Raw genomic sequence first — 20,257 nt, 5'->3', positions numbered from 1 at the left:
GAGATTGGTAATGTACTGGTGACAGACCCGATACCCATTGTGATTCCCCCGATGAGTGAAATGCTGATTTGGTGCAGAGCAGCAATAGGTCTCAAGGGACAGAACTACCAGGCGGTAGTGGAGCCCATTAGCTCAGAGCACAGACCTACACTCTTAACTGCCAGGGGGGTGGTTGATGTAAGCAATGGGAGGGTACCTGTACGTCTCCTAAATTGTGGGGAGGATGAAGTTAAATTACCAAGATACGCCACTGTTGCCAGATTGTATACTGTGAATGATGATGCCATACACACAGTGGAATCCTTGACCCCACCAGATACAGTGGAGGACAATGACTCAGAAGCTCAGGTGGAGGATTGGCTTCAACAGCTCCATGTTGGGACTGACGCCACTCCTGTCCATCAGAAACACGGTGTTTACAGAGTGGTCCAGGAATACGAACAGGTATTCAGCAAACACCCACTTGATTTTGGGAGGATTAAAGGGGTACAACACCATATACCCACAGGTGACCATCCACCCATCAAAGAACGTTACAGGCCTATACCACCAGCTCACTACCAGAAGGCGAAGGAGATGTTACACGACACGAAAAAGGCAGGGGTAGTAAGGGATAGTTGCAGTCCCTGGGCAGCTCCCCTAGTCCTGGTCAGGAAAAAGGATGGAAGCATGAGGATGTGTGTAGATTACAGACAAGTAAATCGCATTACACATAAAGATGCATACCCTTTACTACGCATAGAGGAGTCCCTAGCTGCCTTAAAGTCTGCAAATTACTTCTCCACCCTTGACCGCACTAGTGGGTACTGGCAAGTAGCTGTGGCTGAGGAGGATCGGGAGAAGACAGCCTTCACCACCCCGATGGAACTCTGCGAGTTCAACAGTATGCCGTTCGGACTCTGCAACGCCCCCGGAACGTTCCAGAGATTGATGGAGTGCTGTTTCGGACACCGTAACTTCGAGACCGTGCTGCTATACCTAGATAACGTGATAGTGTACTCCAAGACGTATGAGGACCATTTGAAGCACCTGGCGGAAGTATTTGAGTCGTTGTCCCGGTATGGGATGAAATTGAAGCCTTCCAAGTGCCAGCTGCTCAAGAGAAAGGTTCAGTACCTGGGGCACATTGTCAGTCCAGAAGGGCAAGCACCAGACCCGGAGGTCACTGCCAGAAATGGCCAGAGCCGAAGAATCTCAAGGAGGTACGTCAGTTCCTGGGACTGGTCGGGTATTACCGGAGATTTGTAAAGGACTACACCAAGAAGGCAGCGCCTTTGCAAGATCTCCTGGTAGGACAGTCCGGGAGAGGCAGAAACCAGCCCTTCCAGTGGGATAAAGAGCAAGCTGAGTCCTTTGCAGTGATGAAAGAGATCCTGACTGGCGAAGAAATCCTGGCCTACCCTGACTACAACCAACCGTTCCTGCTGTACACAGATTCCAGCAACGAGGGGTTAGGAGCTATGTTAAGTCAGAAGCAGAATGGCCAAGAGAAGGTGATCGCCTATGCCAGCAGGAAGCTTCGTCCGACCGAGAGGAATCCGGAAAACTATAGCTCCTTCAAGTTGGAGCTCCTGGCCTTGGCCTGGGCCATCACTGAACGATTCAAGCACTACTTGGCCTCCACTAAGTTCACGGCTTACACTGACAACAACCCCTTGACACATCTAGAGACAGCCAAGTTGGGAGCCATGGAACAGCGTTGGATGGCCCGACTGTCAAACTATCAGTTCACCATCAAGTACCGGGCAGGCCACAAGAACGCCAACGCCGATGCCCTATCCAGGATGCCTCACCAGTCGGACACTGAAGAAGTGGATGACCTGGAGGAAATTGAGCTACCTGCCTTCCATAGAAATGGGATGGTCCACGAGCAGCGCACCTCCAGGAGATATCGTGGTAAGACACTAAACCCTTTACCTCATCACAGTTGGAAGGAGACCCAGGACAGCGACCCGGTTGTCAGCCGTATCAAAGAACTGATAACTCAGGAAGGTTCCTCCCTGGAGAAGGACGTGTCTCCACAAGCCAAGCAACTGTGGAATGAGAGAAGCCGGCTGTTCATCTATAGAGAGAAGCTGTGCCGAAGGTATGTTAACCCGAGGACCCATGAGATGGTATGGCAGATCGTAGTGCCCAGGACAGACATCCAGATGGTATTGAAGGCCTACCACGATCAAGCAGGGCACTTTGGCTGGAAGAAGCTGGAAACTCTCCTGAAGAGTCGGTTTTATTGGGTTGAAATGCGGAGCTCCATAGAGAGGTGGTGCCGGAATTGTGGACCCTGTAGCCTCAGAAGAAAAGACTACGTCAGCCAGAAAGCACCCCTGCAGTCCATCAAGACAACCCAGCCCCTGGAGATCGTCGCTTTGGATCACGTCAAACTGTCACCCAGCAGGTCAGGCTACTCTTATGCCCTGACCATGGTGGATCACTACTTCCGGTTCCTGGTGGTAGCCCCCGTCAAGGATCTGACGGCTGAAACTGCAGCAAGGACGTTTCAAGCATACGTCTGCAGGCCCCATGGATACCCGGATAAGGTGCTGACGGATCAAGGCCCTGCCTTTGAAGCAGAGTTGTTCAAGGAGTTTTGCCAAGAAGTTGTGCTGAAGCGAAAGAGAAGAAGCCACAAGCTTGACGACCAGTGGGAAAGAGAGCCTTACACTGTGTTGGATTCCAGGTTCGATAATAGAAAAACCTGTCTAATCAGTAAAGATGGAGGTAAGACAGCTGTAACAGTCTTAAGAGACCACTTGAAATTGTGCCCAGGTCTATTGAAGCCACAGGAAGAAGTACCTCTTATAGTAACTGAAGAACCCAAAGAAGAAGTACTCCATACTGTCTTAGGAGATTTCCCGGTAGATTGGCCTCAACTGGATGGAGCCGTAAAAATACCTGTGATGCACTTCTACCAACAGCCAGAAGACCCTAGACTGCAAGTAAGACCTGTAAGTGCCCCAGAAGAGCCTGCTCAGGAAGAGTCCCCGGAAGAAGGATCACCGGCAGAAGCAGAGCCAGTAGGCCCAGTAACCAGTGTACTTGCCAGTCCCATCGAGAGGTTAAGACAGTTCTACAATTTGCCCACACGTAGATCTGACAGGGTAGCAGACAGTGCAAACACAGACATCAACAACACCCCAGTACCACGTAGGTCAACACGCAGTACAAAAGGCCAGGTCCCTGCCAGGTATAAGGAGTAAGTTAGAAATACCTGCAGTGTAGATAGTTACCCAGTGGGGTACTGTCTACTATTATTTATTGTATAAACTGAAATTAAATACATGTGTTTATTTAATTACCCGTCAGGGTATAAAGGCTGAGGACTGTGAGCAGCGCAAAAACTGTTCCTGTACATAGTTGCACTCCCTGGAGTGCCCCTTAAGTGACCACAGAACAAAAAACCATTTGGCGTGGTGGAAGACGTGATCCAGCACCTGGATCACCTATGCCCTGTAGCCAAGCCCAGGGCCTACATTGAGGTTTTCAGGCGGGTCCCTCATGTTCTTTCTTCGGTGAAATGAACACCACTGAGACCAGTGAAGAGGCAGCACGCTGGCTGCTGTGCTTAGGCGAGCCAAGGCCTACAGCACGAGTTGAAGCCTAGTGAGGGCCATGAGTGTGGCCGACGGCAAAGAGGAAAGGAGAGAAGAGAAGACCCATACACCGGGTCTGCGCCTACAGGGACCCTTTATACCCAATAGGGACCACCGGATACCTGGAGGACTACAAGTCCCAGGTCGACCAACGCTGACTATTGTACCAGGGCTAGGAGTCACGGAGGCCCCAGCGTCCAGGGAGAGTGATCTCCAAGAGAAGGCCCTACCACCAGGTCAGCAGGTGCAAGAGAGAAAGGGAGACAATAACAAAGCCAGGTCTAGCTCCAGGCAGGTCAGAAGCTTAGCAAGTGGAAGCAACGGATCAGGAGGCCCTATACCCGCTCACTGGGGAGAGTCCAGAACTGCACCCTGCTTACCGAGTACCCTGGATTGTACCTGCATCTGCACCAGTAAAGGTACCGAAGCAAACCCCGTGTGAGTGTCCGTCATTTCTCCCTGAACTGTCCTGGCCATCTCTCCCCTGTACCACCATCCATTATCCCACGCTGCCCTGAGGCCCGCTCCTCCTGTGGGGAGCCGTTCCATCATAAGCTGCCCTAACATCTGCCTCAGAGGACTGCCCCGCAGCGGCGGCTCCCTTTAGCCGCATTCCACAGGTGGCGTCACAAACTTTCCAAACCCCCTATAAATAATTCCCCTTTTTGTTGACCGCCCTGGGCCATGGACCAGGCCAGCCACCGTGATATTCCCCGCCGGCATCCACAGAGGCCCGGCTGCCGAGTACCCCACCGCCCTGGGGGCGCGTCATCCACAGTGAATCATGGCGGGAGTTCGGTGATCTCTACAGTAGAGCAGGGTGGGGGCTTGGTGAGGTTTACAATGGAACTATGGTGGTGACTGGGTGATGTGTACAATGAATCATGGTGGTGGCTCGAGATGTCTACATTGAAGCATGGCAGTGGCTCGAGATGTCTACAATGAAGCATGGCAGTGGCTTGGTGATGTCTACAGTGAATCGCAGTGGTGGCTCAGCGATGTTTGCAGTGCAGCTCTAGGACCGGAGACCTGCAGTGTGTGGAAGTATCAAGTATCAGGAAATCGCTGGAGAACGTTTTGTCTTCTGTGAGAAGCTAAAACTTGGCCACCAATGGAACTTCCATCAGGACAATTATCCCAGCATTTCACAGTCCACCAAGTCTCTGTGTCAGGAATCCTCGTAGATTCCGGTTGTGCATTTTGTCTGCAGCAGATCACACCAACCAGAGGGACAGCTGTTCATAACAGCCAGTGGATCAGCAGATCACACCAACCAGAGGGACAGCTGTTCATAGCAGCCAGTGGATCAGCAGATCACACCAACCAGAGGGACAGCTGTTCATAACAGCCAGTGGATCAGCAGATCACACCAACCAGAGGGACAGCTGTTCATAACAGCCAGGGGATCAGCAGATCACACCAACCAGAGGGACAGCTGTTCATAACAGCCAGTGGATCAGCAGATCACACCAACCAGAGGGACAGCTGTTCATAACAGCCAGGGGATCAGCAGATCACACCAACCAGAGGGACAGCTGTTCATAACAGCCAGGGGATCAGCAGATCACACCAACCAGAGGGACAGCTAGTCATAACAGCCAGAGTGCCTCTATTAAGTGCTGGTCATGAAGTGGGTAATATTTTTTTCTATGGCAGAAGGGTATACAGTGGGATATTCTACACATACAGAAATAAATGGCGTCACAGGATCTGAAAAATGAAAAAAATTCTTTATTTAAATTAACAAGAGAAGACGAGACACCAACTGGGTGATGTTCTATCTGGGCGATGGGTGACGTGGGCGTCACGTGTCTGTAGGGTGATGCTCGGCATGCTGCTTACTACTTGAGGGCTATGACCATGTCTGCGCTCCCCATCACGCACAAGGCACCAGTAGCATCGGGCTCTCAGGATGCAGCACATGGAACCAGGGTCAAGGGAAAGGGACGTCTGGAGGGCGATTAAAGCTGGCGTCCAGGAAGATGGTCAGAGTCCCCAGAGTGGTGAAAATGATGAACGTCCAGAGAAAGAGGCGATCGACCACCATCGCAACGTACTGCCAGTCCTCCTTCAGCTGCCGCAGGAAACAAAGTAATCAGCTTATACTCCTGGAAGACGTCAATCTATAGGACTATACTACTATTAATACTCCTGGAAGACGTCAATCTATAGGACTATACTACTATTAATACTCCTGGAAGAGCTCCGTCTATAGAGCTATACTACTATTAATACTCCTGGCAGAGCTCCGTCTATAGAGCTATAATACTATTAATACTCCTGGCAGAGCTCAGTCTATAGAGCTATACTACTATTAATACTCCTGGCAGAGCTCCGTCTATACAGCTATACTTACAGCATCATAGTCCTCTTGTTCCTGCAGCTGCTGCGCGAGGTATCGGATGGCGCTGACCGCGGACTGTAGATCTGGAGGGAGAGTGAGACCCAGACTGGGACCATCCAGGAACCACTTCATGTCTCTGGAGAAGGCCTCCGCCTGGTACCTGTGTGGTCAGAGGACCCTACAAATCAGCCCCGGAACATGGCCTCACACCCGGGGTGGACACCATTGGCCTCCACAGTACGGGATTCTGGAGTCCCTCTCTACTACCGCCATCACCTCAGTATGGAGTAGACATGTCCTCATCTCCTCGGCTGTGGACGGCCAACGCTCGTTACCTACCGTTCTGGTTTGGGGAAGATGAAGTCATTTTCAGGTCTCCGTATAAAGTACTCGTCCGCGTGTCGTGGAGCGGCGACTGTCCGTACAGGTGGAAGGGTCACTACAGGGGGCTCGGGCTTAGGACGGCTGATCCGGAGATATCGGGGCAGAAGAAGGATGAAGATCTAAAGACAGAAGGGCGACATTAACACAAGGAGAGCCGTCCTCCCCGGGTACACGGCCTCACACATGTGGAGGCAGGAGCACCACGCAGCGCACCATAACTGCCTCAGCGCACCATACCTGCCGCACCCACTGGGGCATATGGTGGGTGTTGGGGGAGCGGTGGTGCAGGTTCAGGACCACCACACTCAGGATGACGGAGAAGGTGACGAGGATCATGGTGAACATCAGGTAGTTGACGATGATAGGAACGGCCAACGAGGTCTCCGGGACCTTATCAGCCAGAAGCAGCAGGAAGACGGTGAGGGTGAGGAGGGCGAAGATGGAGAGAGTCATCTTCTCACCTGGAGGGACACGGAAATAGGAAGGTCGACCAGAGGAACCTCTATGTCTGTATACACCGCACTACTACACCGCTATCTGTACACACCTCACTACTACACTGCTATCTGTAAACACCGCACAACTACACCACTATGTCTGTATATACCGCACTACTACACCACTACGTCTTGTGACAGAGTCACTGCTGTTATGTTGATGGGAGGTATGTTTCACCACGGCTGCTAGCCTTACCGAACTGAAAAATTTCTTCCAGGATGTTATGTTTTAAATCACCTAAAGGGAGTGGTTTTGTGTGAATGACATAGAGATGGGAGGGAAGTCATTCACCATATCTCCACCTCAGTGTATGGCTGAGCAAGGTTAAATGCTCAGTCACTATTTTTTTTTCTGTGTTTGTGTGTCTGGAGAGTCAAGTCTCCAGACTGGAAAGAGTCAGCACAGGAGGAGCTGAAGGATGTGATATAACCTGTGCGAGCGAACCCCCCACACACATATGGAGTGTGCCATAATTTATCTTTTGTTTTGCTGTTATGCCAGAAAGGCTGTGTTTATTTTGTTTAGCCTGCAGTGCTTTATGCCGTTACAATAAACCTGCAGAGCAAACCGTCTGAGTCTACTTCTGAAGCAGCCAAGGGAGTTGTCCTACCACAGTTGGTGGAGAATGCGTGCAAGAGTCCAGGAACACGTGTACCTGCCACAGAGACCGGTGGATGTCCTGGGTAAAGACCGCCAGCCAGAGAAGTCCGGAAGCATGGAGGAGCTCATTAAGCACCTGCTCCAGAGCCAACAGAGCATGCAGCAGCAACACCTACAGAGCCAGCAGAGTATGCAGCAGCAGCAGCACTGGGAGCAACAGCAAATGCAGCAGGAGAGAAATAAACTTCTGACACAACAGCTCCAACAACAACAACGGCAGATGGAGCTCCTAGCAGGGGAGGTCCACACCAGAGAATCCGCCCTTCCCCCAACTCCAGGTGATGTCTCCTGCGTCCGGAAGGCGTTAAGGCGAGCAATGCAAAAGATGACACCAGGGGACAATGTTGAGTCATTTCTGACTGTTTTCGAAAGGATAGCAGAGTGGGAAAAGCTTCTGCCAGAGCATTGGGCGGAGGTGCTGGTCCCCTGTTTAACGGGTGAACCCCAAAAGGTCTACTATGACCTGGCCCTACAGGATGCAAAGGAGTATGCCAAATTAAAAACAGAGATATTGGCACGTTCAGGAGTGACTATGTCTGTCAGAGCGCAAAAGGTCCGCCACTGGGCGTATGCTGGCGACATACCACCCCGCTCACAGATTATTATTATAGCGCCATTAATTCCATGGCACTTTACATGCGAGTTTGACTTTCTAGATCTAGTCCAGAAATGGCTGCAGCCAGAGTCTTCCTCTCCTGCCCAGATGGTCGAGCGTGTGGTGATGGACAGGTTCATCCATTCCCTTCCCAGGCCGGTGCAGACCTGGGTTGCCTAGGGCGACCCTCGGAACGCAGACAAACTTATGGGCCTGGTTGAGAGGTACCAAGTGGCCGAAAAATCCCTCGGGAAACGGGACATAGTAAATTCCCCGTACTGTAGTACCCAAAGAGGGGTGGGCTCACCACGTAATGGGTCTAGAGTGACAAATGGGGGTCCCAATCCCACAGAGGGCCCTGCAAGGACGGCTGTGAGGAATGTGGTATGTTGGCGGTGTCCTAACCCTGGACACATAGCCGCCTGGTGTCATATGTCCCCTGAACGTATAGACTGCAGTCTACGCCGGCGTTGCTCCTATTATGACTATCCAGCCTCTAAGTAGCATGGATGGTCAACCTGGTGAGGGGCCACAGGCGTGTGCCGTGTCCATTAATGAGGTGATGGTGCTTGGACTATTGGACTCAGGGAGTCTGGTAACCTAAATCAGTGCCACCCTTCCCCACCAGCTGATCTCTGCCAAGACTGTGGGCGTTCGCTGCATACATGGGGACACCAAGGACTACCCTGTGGCCAGAGTGACAGTGGGAACAGACTGTGGTGCCCAATCCCAAGAGGTCGGGGTGGTCAAGGACTTGCTACATCCCGTCATACTGGGGCGCGATTTTTCTTTATTCTGGGACTTGTGGGGAAAGGGAACCAGGCTAAGTCGTGTGGACAAAAGCCAGGTCCCTAGGGAAATACCCCCTGCTGAAAACTGAAGTGGATGGGTTCCCATTGTGTGTCCTTGTCGGCGACGAGGACGAGACTGTGACTGAGGAGGCCGACCTCCCTGAATTAGAGGTGCCCGGGGACAACTTTGGGTCTGCTCAAGTTCGGGACTTGACCTTGAAGGGGGCGTGGGACAATGTTACTGTGTGTAATGGGGTTGCTCAAGAGCCGGGGGCAGACACCAGGTACCCCCAGTACAGGGGGAGTTATTATACCAGGTGACCAAACTAAAAGGTGAAGAGATAGTGGAACAGCTGTTAATTCCATGGCCATACCAGAGAGAACGGATACGGACAGAATAGTGAGGAAGTTCTATTGACCAGGATGTTACCGTGAGATCCTAAACTATTGTAGGTCCTGCCCCACCTGATAATCGCGCCCTCCTCCCACTTCTGTAGTCTCTTAGTTCCACTACCTGTGATTGAGGTTCCTTTTGAGAGGATTGCCATGTACCTCGTGGGTCCCTTAGTTAAATCGGCCAAGGGCCACCAATACATCCTGGTGGTCATGGACTATGTGACCCGGTACCCCGAAGTGGTACCCCTAAGGAACTCATCAAGTAAGAGTATAGCCCGGGAGCTGGTCCATACTTTTGCTTGGACAGGTCTGCCAAAAGAGATTTTGACAGACCAGGGAACTCCCTTAATGAGCAAGGTGATGAAGGAGCTATGCAGAGTCCTTCAGATTGCCCAGAGACGGAAATCAGTTTACCATCCACAGATGGACGGCCTAGTGGAACGCTTTAACAAGACCTTAAAGGCGATGCTCAAGAAGGTCGTTGAAAGGATGGGCGAGACTGGGACTACCTGCTACCATTTCTACGCGTCTCCGTCAGGGAAGTTCCTCAAGCCTCCACTGGCTTCTTTCCGTTCAAGCTCCTGTATGGTCGGCATCCAAGAGGTCTCCTACACATCGCCAAGGAAACCTGGGAGGCTGAGGTCAAGCCGCACCGGAGCATCATCGAACATGTCGCCCAGTTGCAGGAGAGAATGGCGAAAGTGATGCCCATCGTGAAGGAACATCTTCTCCAGGCGCAGGATCCCAGGTAAGGGAATATAACTGGTCGGTGAGGTCCCGGCGTCAGCACCCGGGCAAGTGACGAGCCCTGAGTAGGTGGGGGGGCCAACTCGCCATCGGCCACCCTGGCGCGCTATGGGACCCGTGAGCTGAGGAGTCCGATGCCAGCACCCGAGACTGCTTGCTCAGGGCCCCGACACAATAGTTACCTCTCCCTTTGCTTCCACAGCAGGTTCTGTATCTTCCGCGGCTCCTGATTGTGACGTCGCAGGTCAGAGGGTCGTCTTTCCACTGTGCCCTCTGCTGAACAGTCACAGCGCAGAGCGGTAAGACAGACGCGTCTTAGGAGTCTGGAGCATAGCAGCGGCAGCAGGTGAGGTGGCCCAGCATTCTGCATGGAGGACATTATATGGGGGGCCCAGCATTCTGCATGGGGGCATTATATGGGGGCCCAGCATTCTGCATGGTGGACATTATATGGGGGCCCAGCATTCTGCATGGAGGACATTATATGGGGGGCCCAGCATTCTGCATGGGGGCATTATATGGGGGCCCAGCATTCTGCATGGGGACATTATATGGGGGGCCCAGCATTCTGCATGGGGACATTATATGGGGGCCCAGCATTCTGTATGGAGGACATTATATGGGGGCCCAGCATTCTGCATGGAGGACATTATATGGGGGGCCCAGCATTCTGCATGGGGGCATTATATGGGGGCCCAGCATTCTGTATGGAGTACATTATATGGGGGCCCAGCATTCTGTATGGGGACATTATATGGGGGCCCAGCATTCTGTATGGAGTACATTATATGGGGGCCCAGCATTCTGTATGGAGGACATTATATGGGGGCCCAGCATTCTGTATGGAGTACATTATATGGGGGCCCAGCATTCTGCATGGAGGACATTATATGGGGGGCCCAGCATTCTGCATGGGGACATTATATGGGGGCCCAGCATTCTGTATGGAGTACATTATATGGGGGCCCAGCATTCTGTATGGGGACATTATATGGGGGCCCAGCATTCTGTATGGAGGACATTATATGGGGGCCCAGCATTCTGTATGGAGGACATTATATGGGGGCCCAGCATTCTGTATGGAGTACATTATATGGGGGCCCAGCATTCTGTATGGAGGACATTATATGGGGGCCCAGCATTCTGTATGGAGTACATTATATGGGGGCCCAGCATTCTGTATGGAGTACATTATATGGGGGCCCAGCATTCTGTATGGAGTACATTATATGGGGGCCCAGCATTCTGTATGGAGGACATTATATGGGGGGCCCAGCATTCTGCATGGGGGCATTATATGGGGGCCCAGCATTCTGTATGGAGGACATTATATGGGGGCCCAGCATTCTGTATGGAGGACATTATATGGGGGCCCAGCATTCTGTATGGAGGACATTATATGGGGGCCCAGCATTCTGTATGGAGTACATTATATGGGGGCCCAGCATTCTGTATGGAGTACATTATATGGGGGCCCAGCATTCTGTATGGAGTACATTATATGGGGGCCCAGCATTCTGTATGGAGGACATTATATGGGGGCCCAGCATTCTGCATGGAGGACATTATATGGGGGCCCAGCATTCTGTATGGAGGACATTATATGGGGGCCAGCATTCTGTATGGAGTACATTATATGGGGGCCCAGCATTCTGTATGGAGGACATTATATGGGGGCCCAGCATTCTGTATGGAGCCATTATACTGTATGGAGGACTGTACTGTCCAGTCTGCACGGTGCGCTGCGAGGATTCACCGGTTATTGTGGAATTTACAATAGATATCACTCATATAATGTAAGAAGTGACATCTTTGCATTGTAATATATATATATTTATTTATCTGATTTATCTGTGCTTCATGAATCATGGTATGTGTTAAAGGGGCCACTTAGACTCTTTTGCCCGGGGCCCACAAAAAACCTGGCCCTGAGCCTGAGAATCGTGTTCTGGTTCTTATTCCCAACATCGAAAGTAAGTTCCTGGCCAAGTGGCAAGGCCCGTATGAGGTGGTGGAGAATCTCAGTGAAGTGAACTACAAGGTCCACCAGCCTGGCCGAAGAAAGACGCACCAAGTGTACCATGTAAAGCTACTCAAGCCGTGGCTAGATCGGGAACCCCAGGGAGCTCCTTGCCTGGGAGCCGCTCCCGAAGGCAAGGTGGAAGATGTCACGATAGCAGAGACTCTATCGCCGGCCAAGAAGCAAGAATGTCGAGAACTGCTCCAGTGGAATCGGGACCTGTTGTCAGAGTTGCCGAGGCATAAGCAAGTGGTAGAGCATGACGTGTTAACAGAGCCACATGTCAGAGTGAACCTGGAGCCCTACAGGATTCCTGAAGCATGCCAGGATGTGATTTCGTCCGAGGTGAAAAGGATGTTAGACCTCGGCCTGATAGAGGTGTCAAAGAGTGGATGGTCGAGTCCTATAGTTGCCAAAACCCAATGGGGAGTGGAGGTTTTGCAATGACTATTGCCGGCTGAATGAGGTATTCAATTGTGACGCATGCCCCGCGTCGATGAACTCATCGAGAGGCTTGGACCGGCGAGGTATATTACCACCCTCGACTTGACGAAGGGCTACTGGCAGATCCCCATGGCCAAGAGGGCCAAGGAGAAGATGGCGTTCTCAATACCTGATGGGTGCTTCCAGTACACCCGAATGCCTTTCGGACTGCAGGGGGCCCCAGCCACCTTCCAGACGGCCATGGATCGGATCCTAGCCCCACATAAGAAGTATGCCGCAGCCTACCTTGACGACATTGTGGTCTTTAGCCCAGACTGGGCTAGTCATCTGCGGAAGGTACAGGCGATTCTGGATGCTCTAAGGAAGGCGGGATTTACTATCAATCCGAAAAAATGTGCCATTGGAAAGGAGGAGGCCAAGTACTTGGGCTATGTCATCGGGAGAGGCGAAATTAAGCCACAAGTCAATAAATTTGAGGCAATCCAGAACTGGCCGCAACCACTCTCCAAGAAGCAAGTGAGAGCGTTTCTGGGAATTGTGGGGTATTACCGGCGGTTTATCCCAAATTTTGCCATGAGGGCGGCGCCACTTACGGATCTCCTCAAAGGCACCAGATCAATGAATCTGAAATGGACGGATGATACGGAGACGGCGTTCCAACAGCTGAAGCTAGCACTGTGCAAGCAGCTGGTCCTGGTCGCACCAGACTTTGAGAAGGAACTCGTGGTCCAGACAGACACTTCAGAAGTTGGCCTAGGAGCCATGCTCTCTCAAGAGATCAATGGGGAAGAACATCCCATTTTCTATCTGAGCCGGAATCTCTCTTCCTGCGAAAAGAACTATGCGATAGTGGAAAAAGAGTTCTTAACCATAAAATGGGCATAAGGTACACTGAGATATTACCTACTAGGTCGGCAGTTTAAGCTCGTGTCAGACCATGGCACTTTGAGGTGGTTGAGGGAAAAGAAGGGTAAGAATGCCCGGGTAACTAGGTGGTTCTTAGGACTCCAGGACTTTAATTTCCATGTGGAGCATACACCCGGAAGTTACACGAGAATGCTGATGCCCTCTCCACAATTTCCTGTCTGGTGTCTGAAGGTGCCCACACCCCCGGCTTTGTACCGAGGTGGGGAATATGTGACAGAGTCACTGGTGTTATATGTAAAAGGAGGTATGTTTCCCCACGGAAGCTAGCCTTAGCGAACTGAACCTTCAACTTTCCTCCAGGATGTTGGGGGGTTAAATCACCTAAAGGGCATGGTTTTGTGTGAATGACATAGAGATGGGAGGGAAGTCATTCACCATATCTCCACTTCAGGGTATGGCTGAGCAAGGTTAAATGCGCAGTCACTATTTTTTTTTCTGTGGTTGTGTGTCTGGAGAGTCAAGTCTCCAGACTGGAAAGCTTCAGCTCTGGAGGAGCTGAAGGGTGTGCTATAACCTGTGCGAGCGAACCCCCCCCACACACATATGGACTGTGCTATCGTTTAGCTTTTGTTTTGCCATTATGCCAGCAAGGCTGTGTTTATTTTCCTGAACCTCCAGTGCTTTATGCCATTACAATAAACCTGCAGAGGAAACCGTGCCCTGAGTCTACTTCTGAAGCAGCCAAGGGAGTCGTCTTACCCTAGTCTGTATACACCGCACTACTACACTGCTATGTCTGTATACACCGCATTACTGCACCACTATGTCTGTATACACCGCACTACTACACCACTACGTCTGTATACACCGCACTACTACACTGCTATGTCTGTATACACCGCACTACTACACTGCTATGTCTGTATACACCGCACTACTACACTGCTATGTCTGTATACACCGCACTACTACACTGCTATGTCTGTATACACCGCACTACTACATCACTATGTCTGTATACACCGCACTACACCACTACGTCTGTATACACCGCACTACTACACTGCTATGTCTGTATACACCGCACTACTACACCACTACGTCTGTATACACCGCACTACTACACTGCTATGTCTGTATACACCGCACTACTACATCACTATGTCTGTATACACTGCACTACTACACGGCCACTTTTCGGCTCACCTAGACCTCTTCTGCGCTCCTGCATGCGGTGGAGATATGAACCCGTCAGTCAGTTCAGTTTCTCACCTGCGTCCGGGGGCAAATAAAACACAAAGATGGCGAGGATGGTAATGAGGATACACGGGACAATGATGTTGACGATGTAAAACAAGGGTTTCCGGCGAATCACCAGGTAAAAGGTGATGTCTTCGTAGGTGGGGTCTGTAGGGAGAGTGTTCTTACGGGAGGATCGATGGCGAATCTCCCACTGACCATTCTCTGCAAGTATACGAGTCTCGTCAGCCACGGTCTATGCAGCCACGGGAGCCGCGCTCATCATGAGCGTGTCCTCACCTGTGAAGGTGTTTGGAAAGATGACCACTTGGGTTATTTCCTTTCCTTGGGAATCTCGGGGATGCTCTAGCGTGATCTCATCCGCTCCGTATGTCTGAGACCCGAACACCATGCTGCAGTTCTGCCAGTCAAAAGGAAAATACTCCACCTAGACAAGGAGGATGGAGAAGGTCGGCGACCATGGAGAAGGTCGGCGACCATGGAGAAGGTGTGGAGGCCTCAGAAGCCAATATGGCAGAAGGCTGCCCAGTGCGTCCTCACCTTAATGCTGCAGCTGCTGTGATACAGGGATGGTGGGTGCCATGTCACATTCCCCTTCCAGTTAATCAGGACTTCCACCGCTAACGCAACATCAAACTCACCATCATTGCTGCCAAAATGGAGAAAGACGAGGTGATGGTGGGAACCCAGGGTCGCAGGAGCTCCAACACTACGCCCGTGTCGTCCACATACTCACTTGTTCATGAGGACGATATCTGGCTTCCACACCTGCTCAGAGGGGATCCGCAAGGTCTCGATACCATTGTATTGTTTGGGGTCCCAGGTGAGCCTAATATCATTCCAAGCCTGGATAAAGCAGAAGATCAGATCAACACTGAAGAGAAGCAGCAAGATGGCTCCAGATCCATGTACCCTCAAATTTCCTTAGAGGGGTTCTCCAGACAGGTAGCATAGACCCGTCTATGTGTTTATGGTGTCTTCAACCCAATGCCGGGAAGGTACAAGCCCTAAAGTGGTAAATATGTAGCACAGACACCTCCACCACGGACCACCACTCACCAGATTCATGAAGCCCTTAGTTGTCAGCTCTTCATCCTTCTCATTCTACAGGAGACAAAGGAAACAGTCAAGAGACTATTATTGAATCTTTAAGTCTTTATGGGTTGATATTCTGTCAATACTATGGGAAAGGTAAGGCGCCCTCTAGTGGCTGCTCTTTATGTGGGGCTACTGGAGCAGTATTATGGGAACATCACAGCGACCTGCAGTGATGGACTGATACTGGGGCAATACAATAAAGATAGCATGGTGCCCTCTAGTGTCAGCTCTGTCTGGTGTAGTGTTATGTGGATAGCATGGTGCCCTCTAGTGTCAGCTCTGTCTGGTGTAGTGTTATGTGGATAGCATGGTGTCCTCTAGTGTCAGCACTGTCTGGTGTAGTGTTATGTGGATAGCATGGTGCCCTCTAGTGTCAGCTCTGTCTGGTGTAGTGTTATGTGGATAGCATGGTGTCCTCTAGTGTCAGCACTGTCTGGTGTAGTGTTATGTGGATAGCATGGTGCCCTCTAGTGTCAGCACTGTCTGGTGTAGTGTTATGTAGATAGCATGGTGTCCTCTAGTGTCAGCACTGTCTGGTGTAGTGTTATGTGGATAGCATGGTGTCCTCTAGTGTCAGCACTGTCTGGTGTAGTGTTATGTGGATAGCATGGTGCCCTCTAGTGTCAGCTCTGTCTGGTGTAGTGTTATGTGGATAGCATGGTGTCCTCTAGTGTCAGCACTGTCTGGTGTAGTGTTATGTGGATAGCATGGTGCCCTCTAGTGTCAGCTCTGTCTGGTGTAGTGTTATGTGGATAGCATGGTGCCCTCTAGTGTCAGCTCTGTCTGGTGTAGTGTTATGTGGATAGCATGGTGTCCTCTAGTGTCAGCTCTGTCTGGTGTAGTGTTATGTAGATAGCATGGTGCCCTCTAGTGTCAGCACTGTCTGGTGTAGTGTTATGTGGATAGCATGGTGCCCTCTAGTGTCAGCACTGTCTGGTGTAGTGTTATGTAGATAGCATGGTGTCCTCTAGTGTCAGCTCTGTCTGGTGTAGTGTTATGTGGATAGCATGGTGCCCTCTAGTGTCAGCACTGTCTGGTGTAGTGTTATGTAGATAGCATGGTGCCCTCTAGTGTCAGCGCTGTCTGGTGTAGTGTTATGTAGATAGCATGGTGTCCTCTAGTGTCAGCTCTGTCTGGTGTAGTGTTATGTGGATAGCATGGTGCCCTCTAGTGTCAGCACTGTCTGGTGTAGTGTTATGTAGATAGCATGGTGTCCTCTAGTGTCAGCACTGTCTGGTGTAGTGTTATGTAGATAGCATGGTGCCCTCTAGTGTCAGCGCTGTCTGGTGTAGTGTTATGTAGATAGCATGGTGTCCTCTAGTGTCAGCTCTGTCTGGTGTAGTGTTATGTGGATAGCATGGTGTCCTCTAGTGTCAGCACTGTCTGGTGTAGTGTTATGTAGATAGCATGGTGCCCTCTAGTGTCAGCACTGTCTGGTGTAGTGTTATGTAGATAGCATGGTGTCCTCTAGTGTCAGCACTGTCTGGTGTAGTGTTATGTGGATAGCATGGTGCCCTCTAGTGTCAGCACTGTCTGGTGTAGTGTTATGTGGATAGCATGGTGTCCTCTAGTGTCAGCTCTGTCTGGTGTAGTGTTATGTGGATAGCATGGTGCCCTCTAGTGTCAGCACTGTCTGGTGTAGTGTTATGTAGATAGCATGGTGTCCTCTAGTGTCAGCTCTGTCTGGTGTAGTGTTATGTAGATAGCATGGTGCCCTCTAGTGTCAGCACTGTCTGGTGTAGTGTTATGTGGATAGCATGGTGCCCTCTAGTGTCAGCACTGTCTGGTGTAGTGTTATGTAGATAGCATGGTGTCCTCTAGTGTCAGCTCTGTCTGGTGTAGTGTTATGTGGATAGCATGGTGCCCTCTAGTGTCAGCACTGTCTGGTGTAGTGTTATGTAGATAGCATGGTGCCCTCTAGTGTCAGCGCTGTCTGGTGTAGTGTTATGTAGATAGCATGGTGTCCTCTAGTGTCAGCTCTGTCTGGTGTAGTGTTATGTGGATAGCATGGTGCCCTCTAGTGTCAGCACTGTCTGGTGTAGTGTTATGTAGATAGCATGGTGTCCTCTAGTGTCAGCACTGTCTGGTGTAGTGTTATGTGGATAGCATGGTGCCCTCTAGTGTCAGCACTGTCTGGTGTAGTGTTATGTGGATAGCATGGTGCCCTCTAGTGTCAGCTCTGTCTGGTGTAGTGTTATGTGGATAGCATGGTGTCCTCTAGTGTCAGCTCTGTCTGGTGTAGTGTTATGTGGATAGCATGGTGCCCTCTAGTGTCAGCACTGTCTGGTGTAGTGTTATGTGGATAGCATGGTGCCCTCTAGTGTCAGCACTGTCTGGTGTAGTGTTATGTGGATAGCATGGTGCCCTCTAGTGTCAGCTCTGTCTGGTGTAGTGTTATGTAGATAGCATGGTGCCCTCTAGTGTCAGCTCTGTCTGGTGTAGTGTTATGTGGATAGCATGGTGCCCTCTAGTGTCAGCTCTGTCTGGTGTAGTGTTATGTGGATAGCATGGTGCCCTCTAGTGTCAGCACTGTCTGGTGTAGTGTTATGTGGATAGCATGGTGTCCTCTAGTGTCAGCGCTGTCTGGTGTAGTGTTATGTGGATAGCATGGTGCCCTCTAGTGTCAGCTCTGTCTGGTGTAGTGTTATGTGGATAGCATGGTGCCCTCTAGTGTCAGCACTGTCTGGTGTAGTGTTATGTAGATAGCATGGTGTCCTCTAGTGTCAGCACTGTCTGGTGTAGTGTTATGTAGATAGCATGGTGCCCTCTAGTGTCAGCGCTGTCTGGTGTAGTGTTATGTGGATAGCATGGTGCCCTCTAGTGTCAGCTCTGTCTGGTGTAGTGTTATGTGGATAGCATGGTGCCCTCTAGTGTCAGCGCTGTCTGGTGTAGTGTTATGTGGATAGCATGGTGCCCTCTAGTGTCAGCACTGTCTGGTGTAGTGTTATGTGGATAGCATGGTGCCCTCTAGTGTCAGCTCTGTCTGGTGTAGTGTTATGTGGATAGCATGGTGCCCTCTAGTGTCAGCTCTGTCTGGTGTAGTGTTATGTGGATAGCATGGTGCCCTCTAGTGTCAGCTCTGTCTGGTGTAGTGTTATGTGGATAGCATGGTGTCCTCTAGTGTCAGCACTGTCTGGTGTAGTGTTATGTAGATAGCATGGTGCCCTCTAGTGTCAGCTCTGTCTGGTGTAGTGTTATGTGGATAGCATGGTGCCCTCTAGTGTCAGCTCTGTCTGGTGTAGTGTTATGTAGATAGCATGGTGCCCTCTAGTGTCAGCACTGTCTGGTGTAGTGTTATGTGGATAGCATGGTGTCCTCTAGTGTCAGCTCTGTCTGGTGTAGTGTTATGTGGATAGCATGGTGTCCTCTAGTGTCAGCGCTGTCTGGTGTAGTGTTATGTGGATAGCATGGTGCCCTCTAGTGTCAGCACTGTCTGGTGTAGTGTTATGTAGATAGCATGGTGTCCTCTAGTGTCAGCACTGTCTGGTGTAGTGTTATGTGGATAGCATGGTGCCCTCTAGTGTCAGCGCTGTCTGGTGTAGTGTTATGTGGATAGCATGGTGCCCTCTAGTGTCAGCTCTGTCTGGTGTAGTGTTATGTGGATAGCATGGTGCCCTCTAGTGTCAGCACTGTCTGGTGTAGTGTTATGTAGATAGCATGGTGTCCTCTAGTGTCAGCACTGTCTGGTGTAGTGTTATGTGGATAGCATGGTGTCCTCTAGTGTCAGCACTGTCTGGTGTAGTGTTATGTGGATAGCATGGTGCCCTCTAGTGTCAGCACTGTCTGGTGTAGTGTTATGTGGATAGCATGGTGTCCTCTAGTGTCAGCTCTGTCTGGTGTAGTGTTATGTGGATAGCATGGTGTCCTCTAGTGTCAGCACTGTCTGGTGTAGTGTTATGTAGATAGCATGGTGCCCTCTAGTGTCAGCACTGTCTGGTGTAGTGTTATGTGGATAGCATGGTGCCCTCTAGTGTCAGCACTGTCTGGTGTAGTGTTATGTAGATAGCATGGTGCCCTCTAGTGTCAGCTCTGTCTGGTGTAGTGTTATGTAGATAGCATGGTGCCCTCTAGTGTCAGCACTGTCTGGTGTAGTGTTATGTGGATAGCATGGTGCCCTCTAGTGTCAGCACTGTCTGGTGTAGTGTTATGTGGATAGCATGGTGCCCTCTAGTGTCAGCTCTGTCTGGTGTAGTGTTATGTAGATAGCATGGTGCCCTCTAGTGTCAGCTCTGTCTGGTGTAGTGTTATGTGGATAGCATGGTGCCCTCTAGTGTCAGCGCTGTCTGGTGTAGTGTTATGTGGATAGCATGGTGTCCTCTAGTGTCAGCACTGTCTGGTGTAGTGTTATGTGGATAGCATGGTGCCCTCTAGTGTCAGCTCTGTCTGGTGTAGTGTTATGTGGATAGCATGGTGTCCTCTAGTGTCAGCACTGTCTGGTGTAGTGTTATGTGGATAGCATGGTGCCCTCTAGTGTCAGCACTGTCTGGTGTAGTGTTATGTGGATAGCATGGTGTCCTCTAGTGTCAGCTCTGTCTGGTGTAGTGTTATGTGGATAGCATGGTG

General features: G+C 50.8%; 1 protein-coding gene across 2 annotated transcripts; it reads right to left on the bottom strand.

The window, feature by feature from the left end:
- Nucleotides 1-5,301: 5,301 nt before the first annotated feature.
- Nucleotides 5,302-15,797, bottom strand: CHRNB1 (cholinergic receptor nicotinic beta 1 subunit). Of its 2 annotated transcripts, none has more exons than XM_073651084.1 (9): nt 15,656-15,797; nt 15,333-15,442; nt 15,137-15,245; nt 14,876-14,996; nt 14,609-14,800; nt 6,556-6,779; nt 6,274-6,437; nt 5,947-6,094; nt 5,302-5,664 (listed from the first exon to the last, which is right to left on the bottom strand). In XM_073651084.1, exons 1-9 carry the CDS (start codon nt 15,662-15,664, stop codon nt 5,524-5,526), a joined length of 1,218 nt encoding a protein of 405 aa, XP_073507185.1. In that variant the 5' UTR covers nt 15,665-15,797; the 3' UTR covers nt 5,302-5,523. The 2 variants fall into 2 exon arrangements, with proteins under 2 accessions (XP_073507185.1, XP_073507184.1); XM_073651083.1 differs by having other exon boundaries at nt 14,876-15,023; nt 15,656-15,796.
- Between the last annotated feature and the right edge of the window lie 4,460 nt (nt 15,798-20,257).

This window comes from Phyllobates terribilis, unplaced genomic scaffold, assembly GCF_046119375.1.
Source record: "Phyllobates terribilis strain yellow unplaced genomic scaffold, ASM4611937v1 Scaffold_11__3_contigs__length_659146591, whole genome shotgun sequence".
Lineage (NCBI taxonomy): Eukaryota > Metazoa > Chordata > Amphibia > Anura > Dendrobatidae > Phyllobates > Phyllobates terribilis.
The sequence above is the reverse complement of the archived record's forward strand: the minus strand, read 5'-3'. Positions and strand labels throughout refer to the sequence as shown.

Bases quoted from the DNA above. Each gene is read 5' to 3' on its own strand.
- CHRNB1 (XM_073651083.1), bottom strand. The intron at 6,780-14,608 runs GTGAGAAACTGA...GTGTCCCTCCAG, and splicing joins TTATTTGCCCCCGGACGCAG to GTGAGAAGATGACTCTCTCC. The intron at 6,438-6,555 runs GTATGGTGCGCT...TTCTGTCTTTAG, and splicing joins TGCCCCAGTGGGTGCGGCAG to ATCTTCATCCTTCTTCTGCC.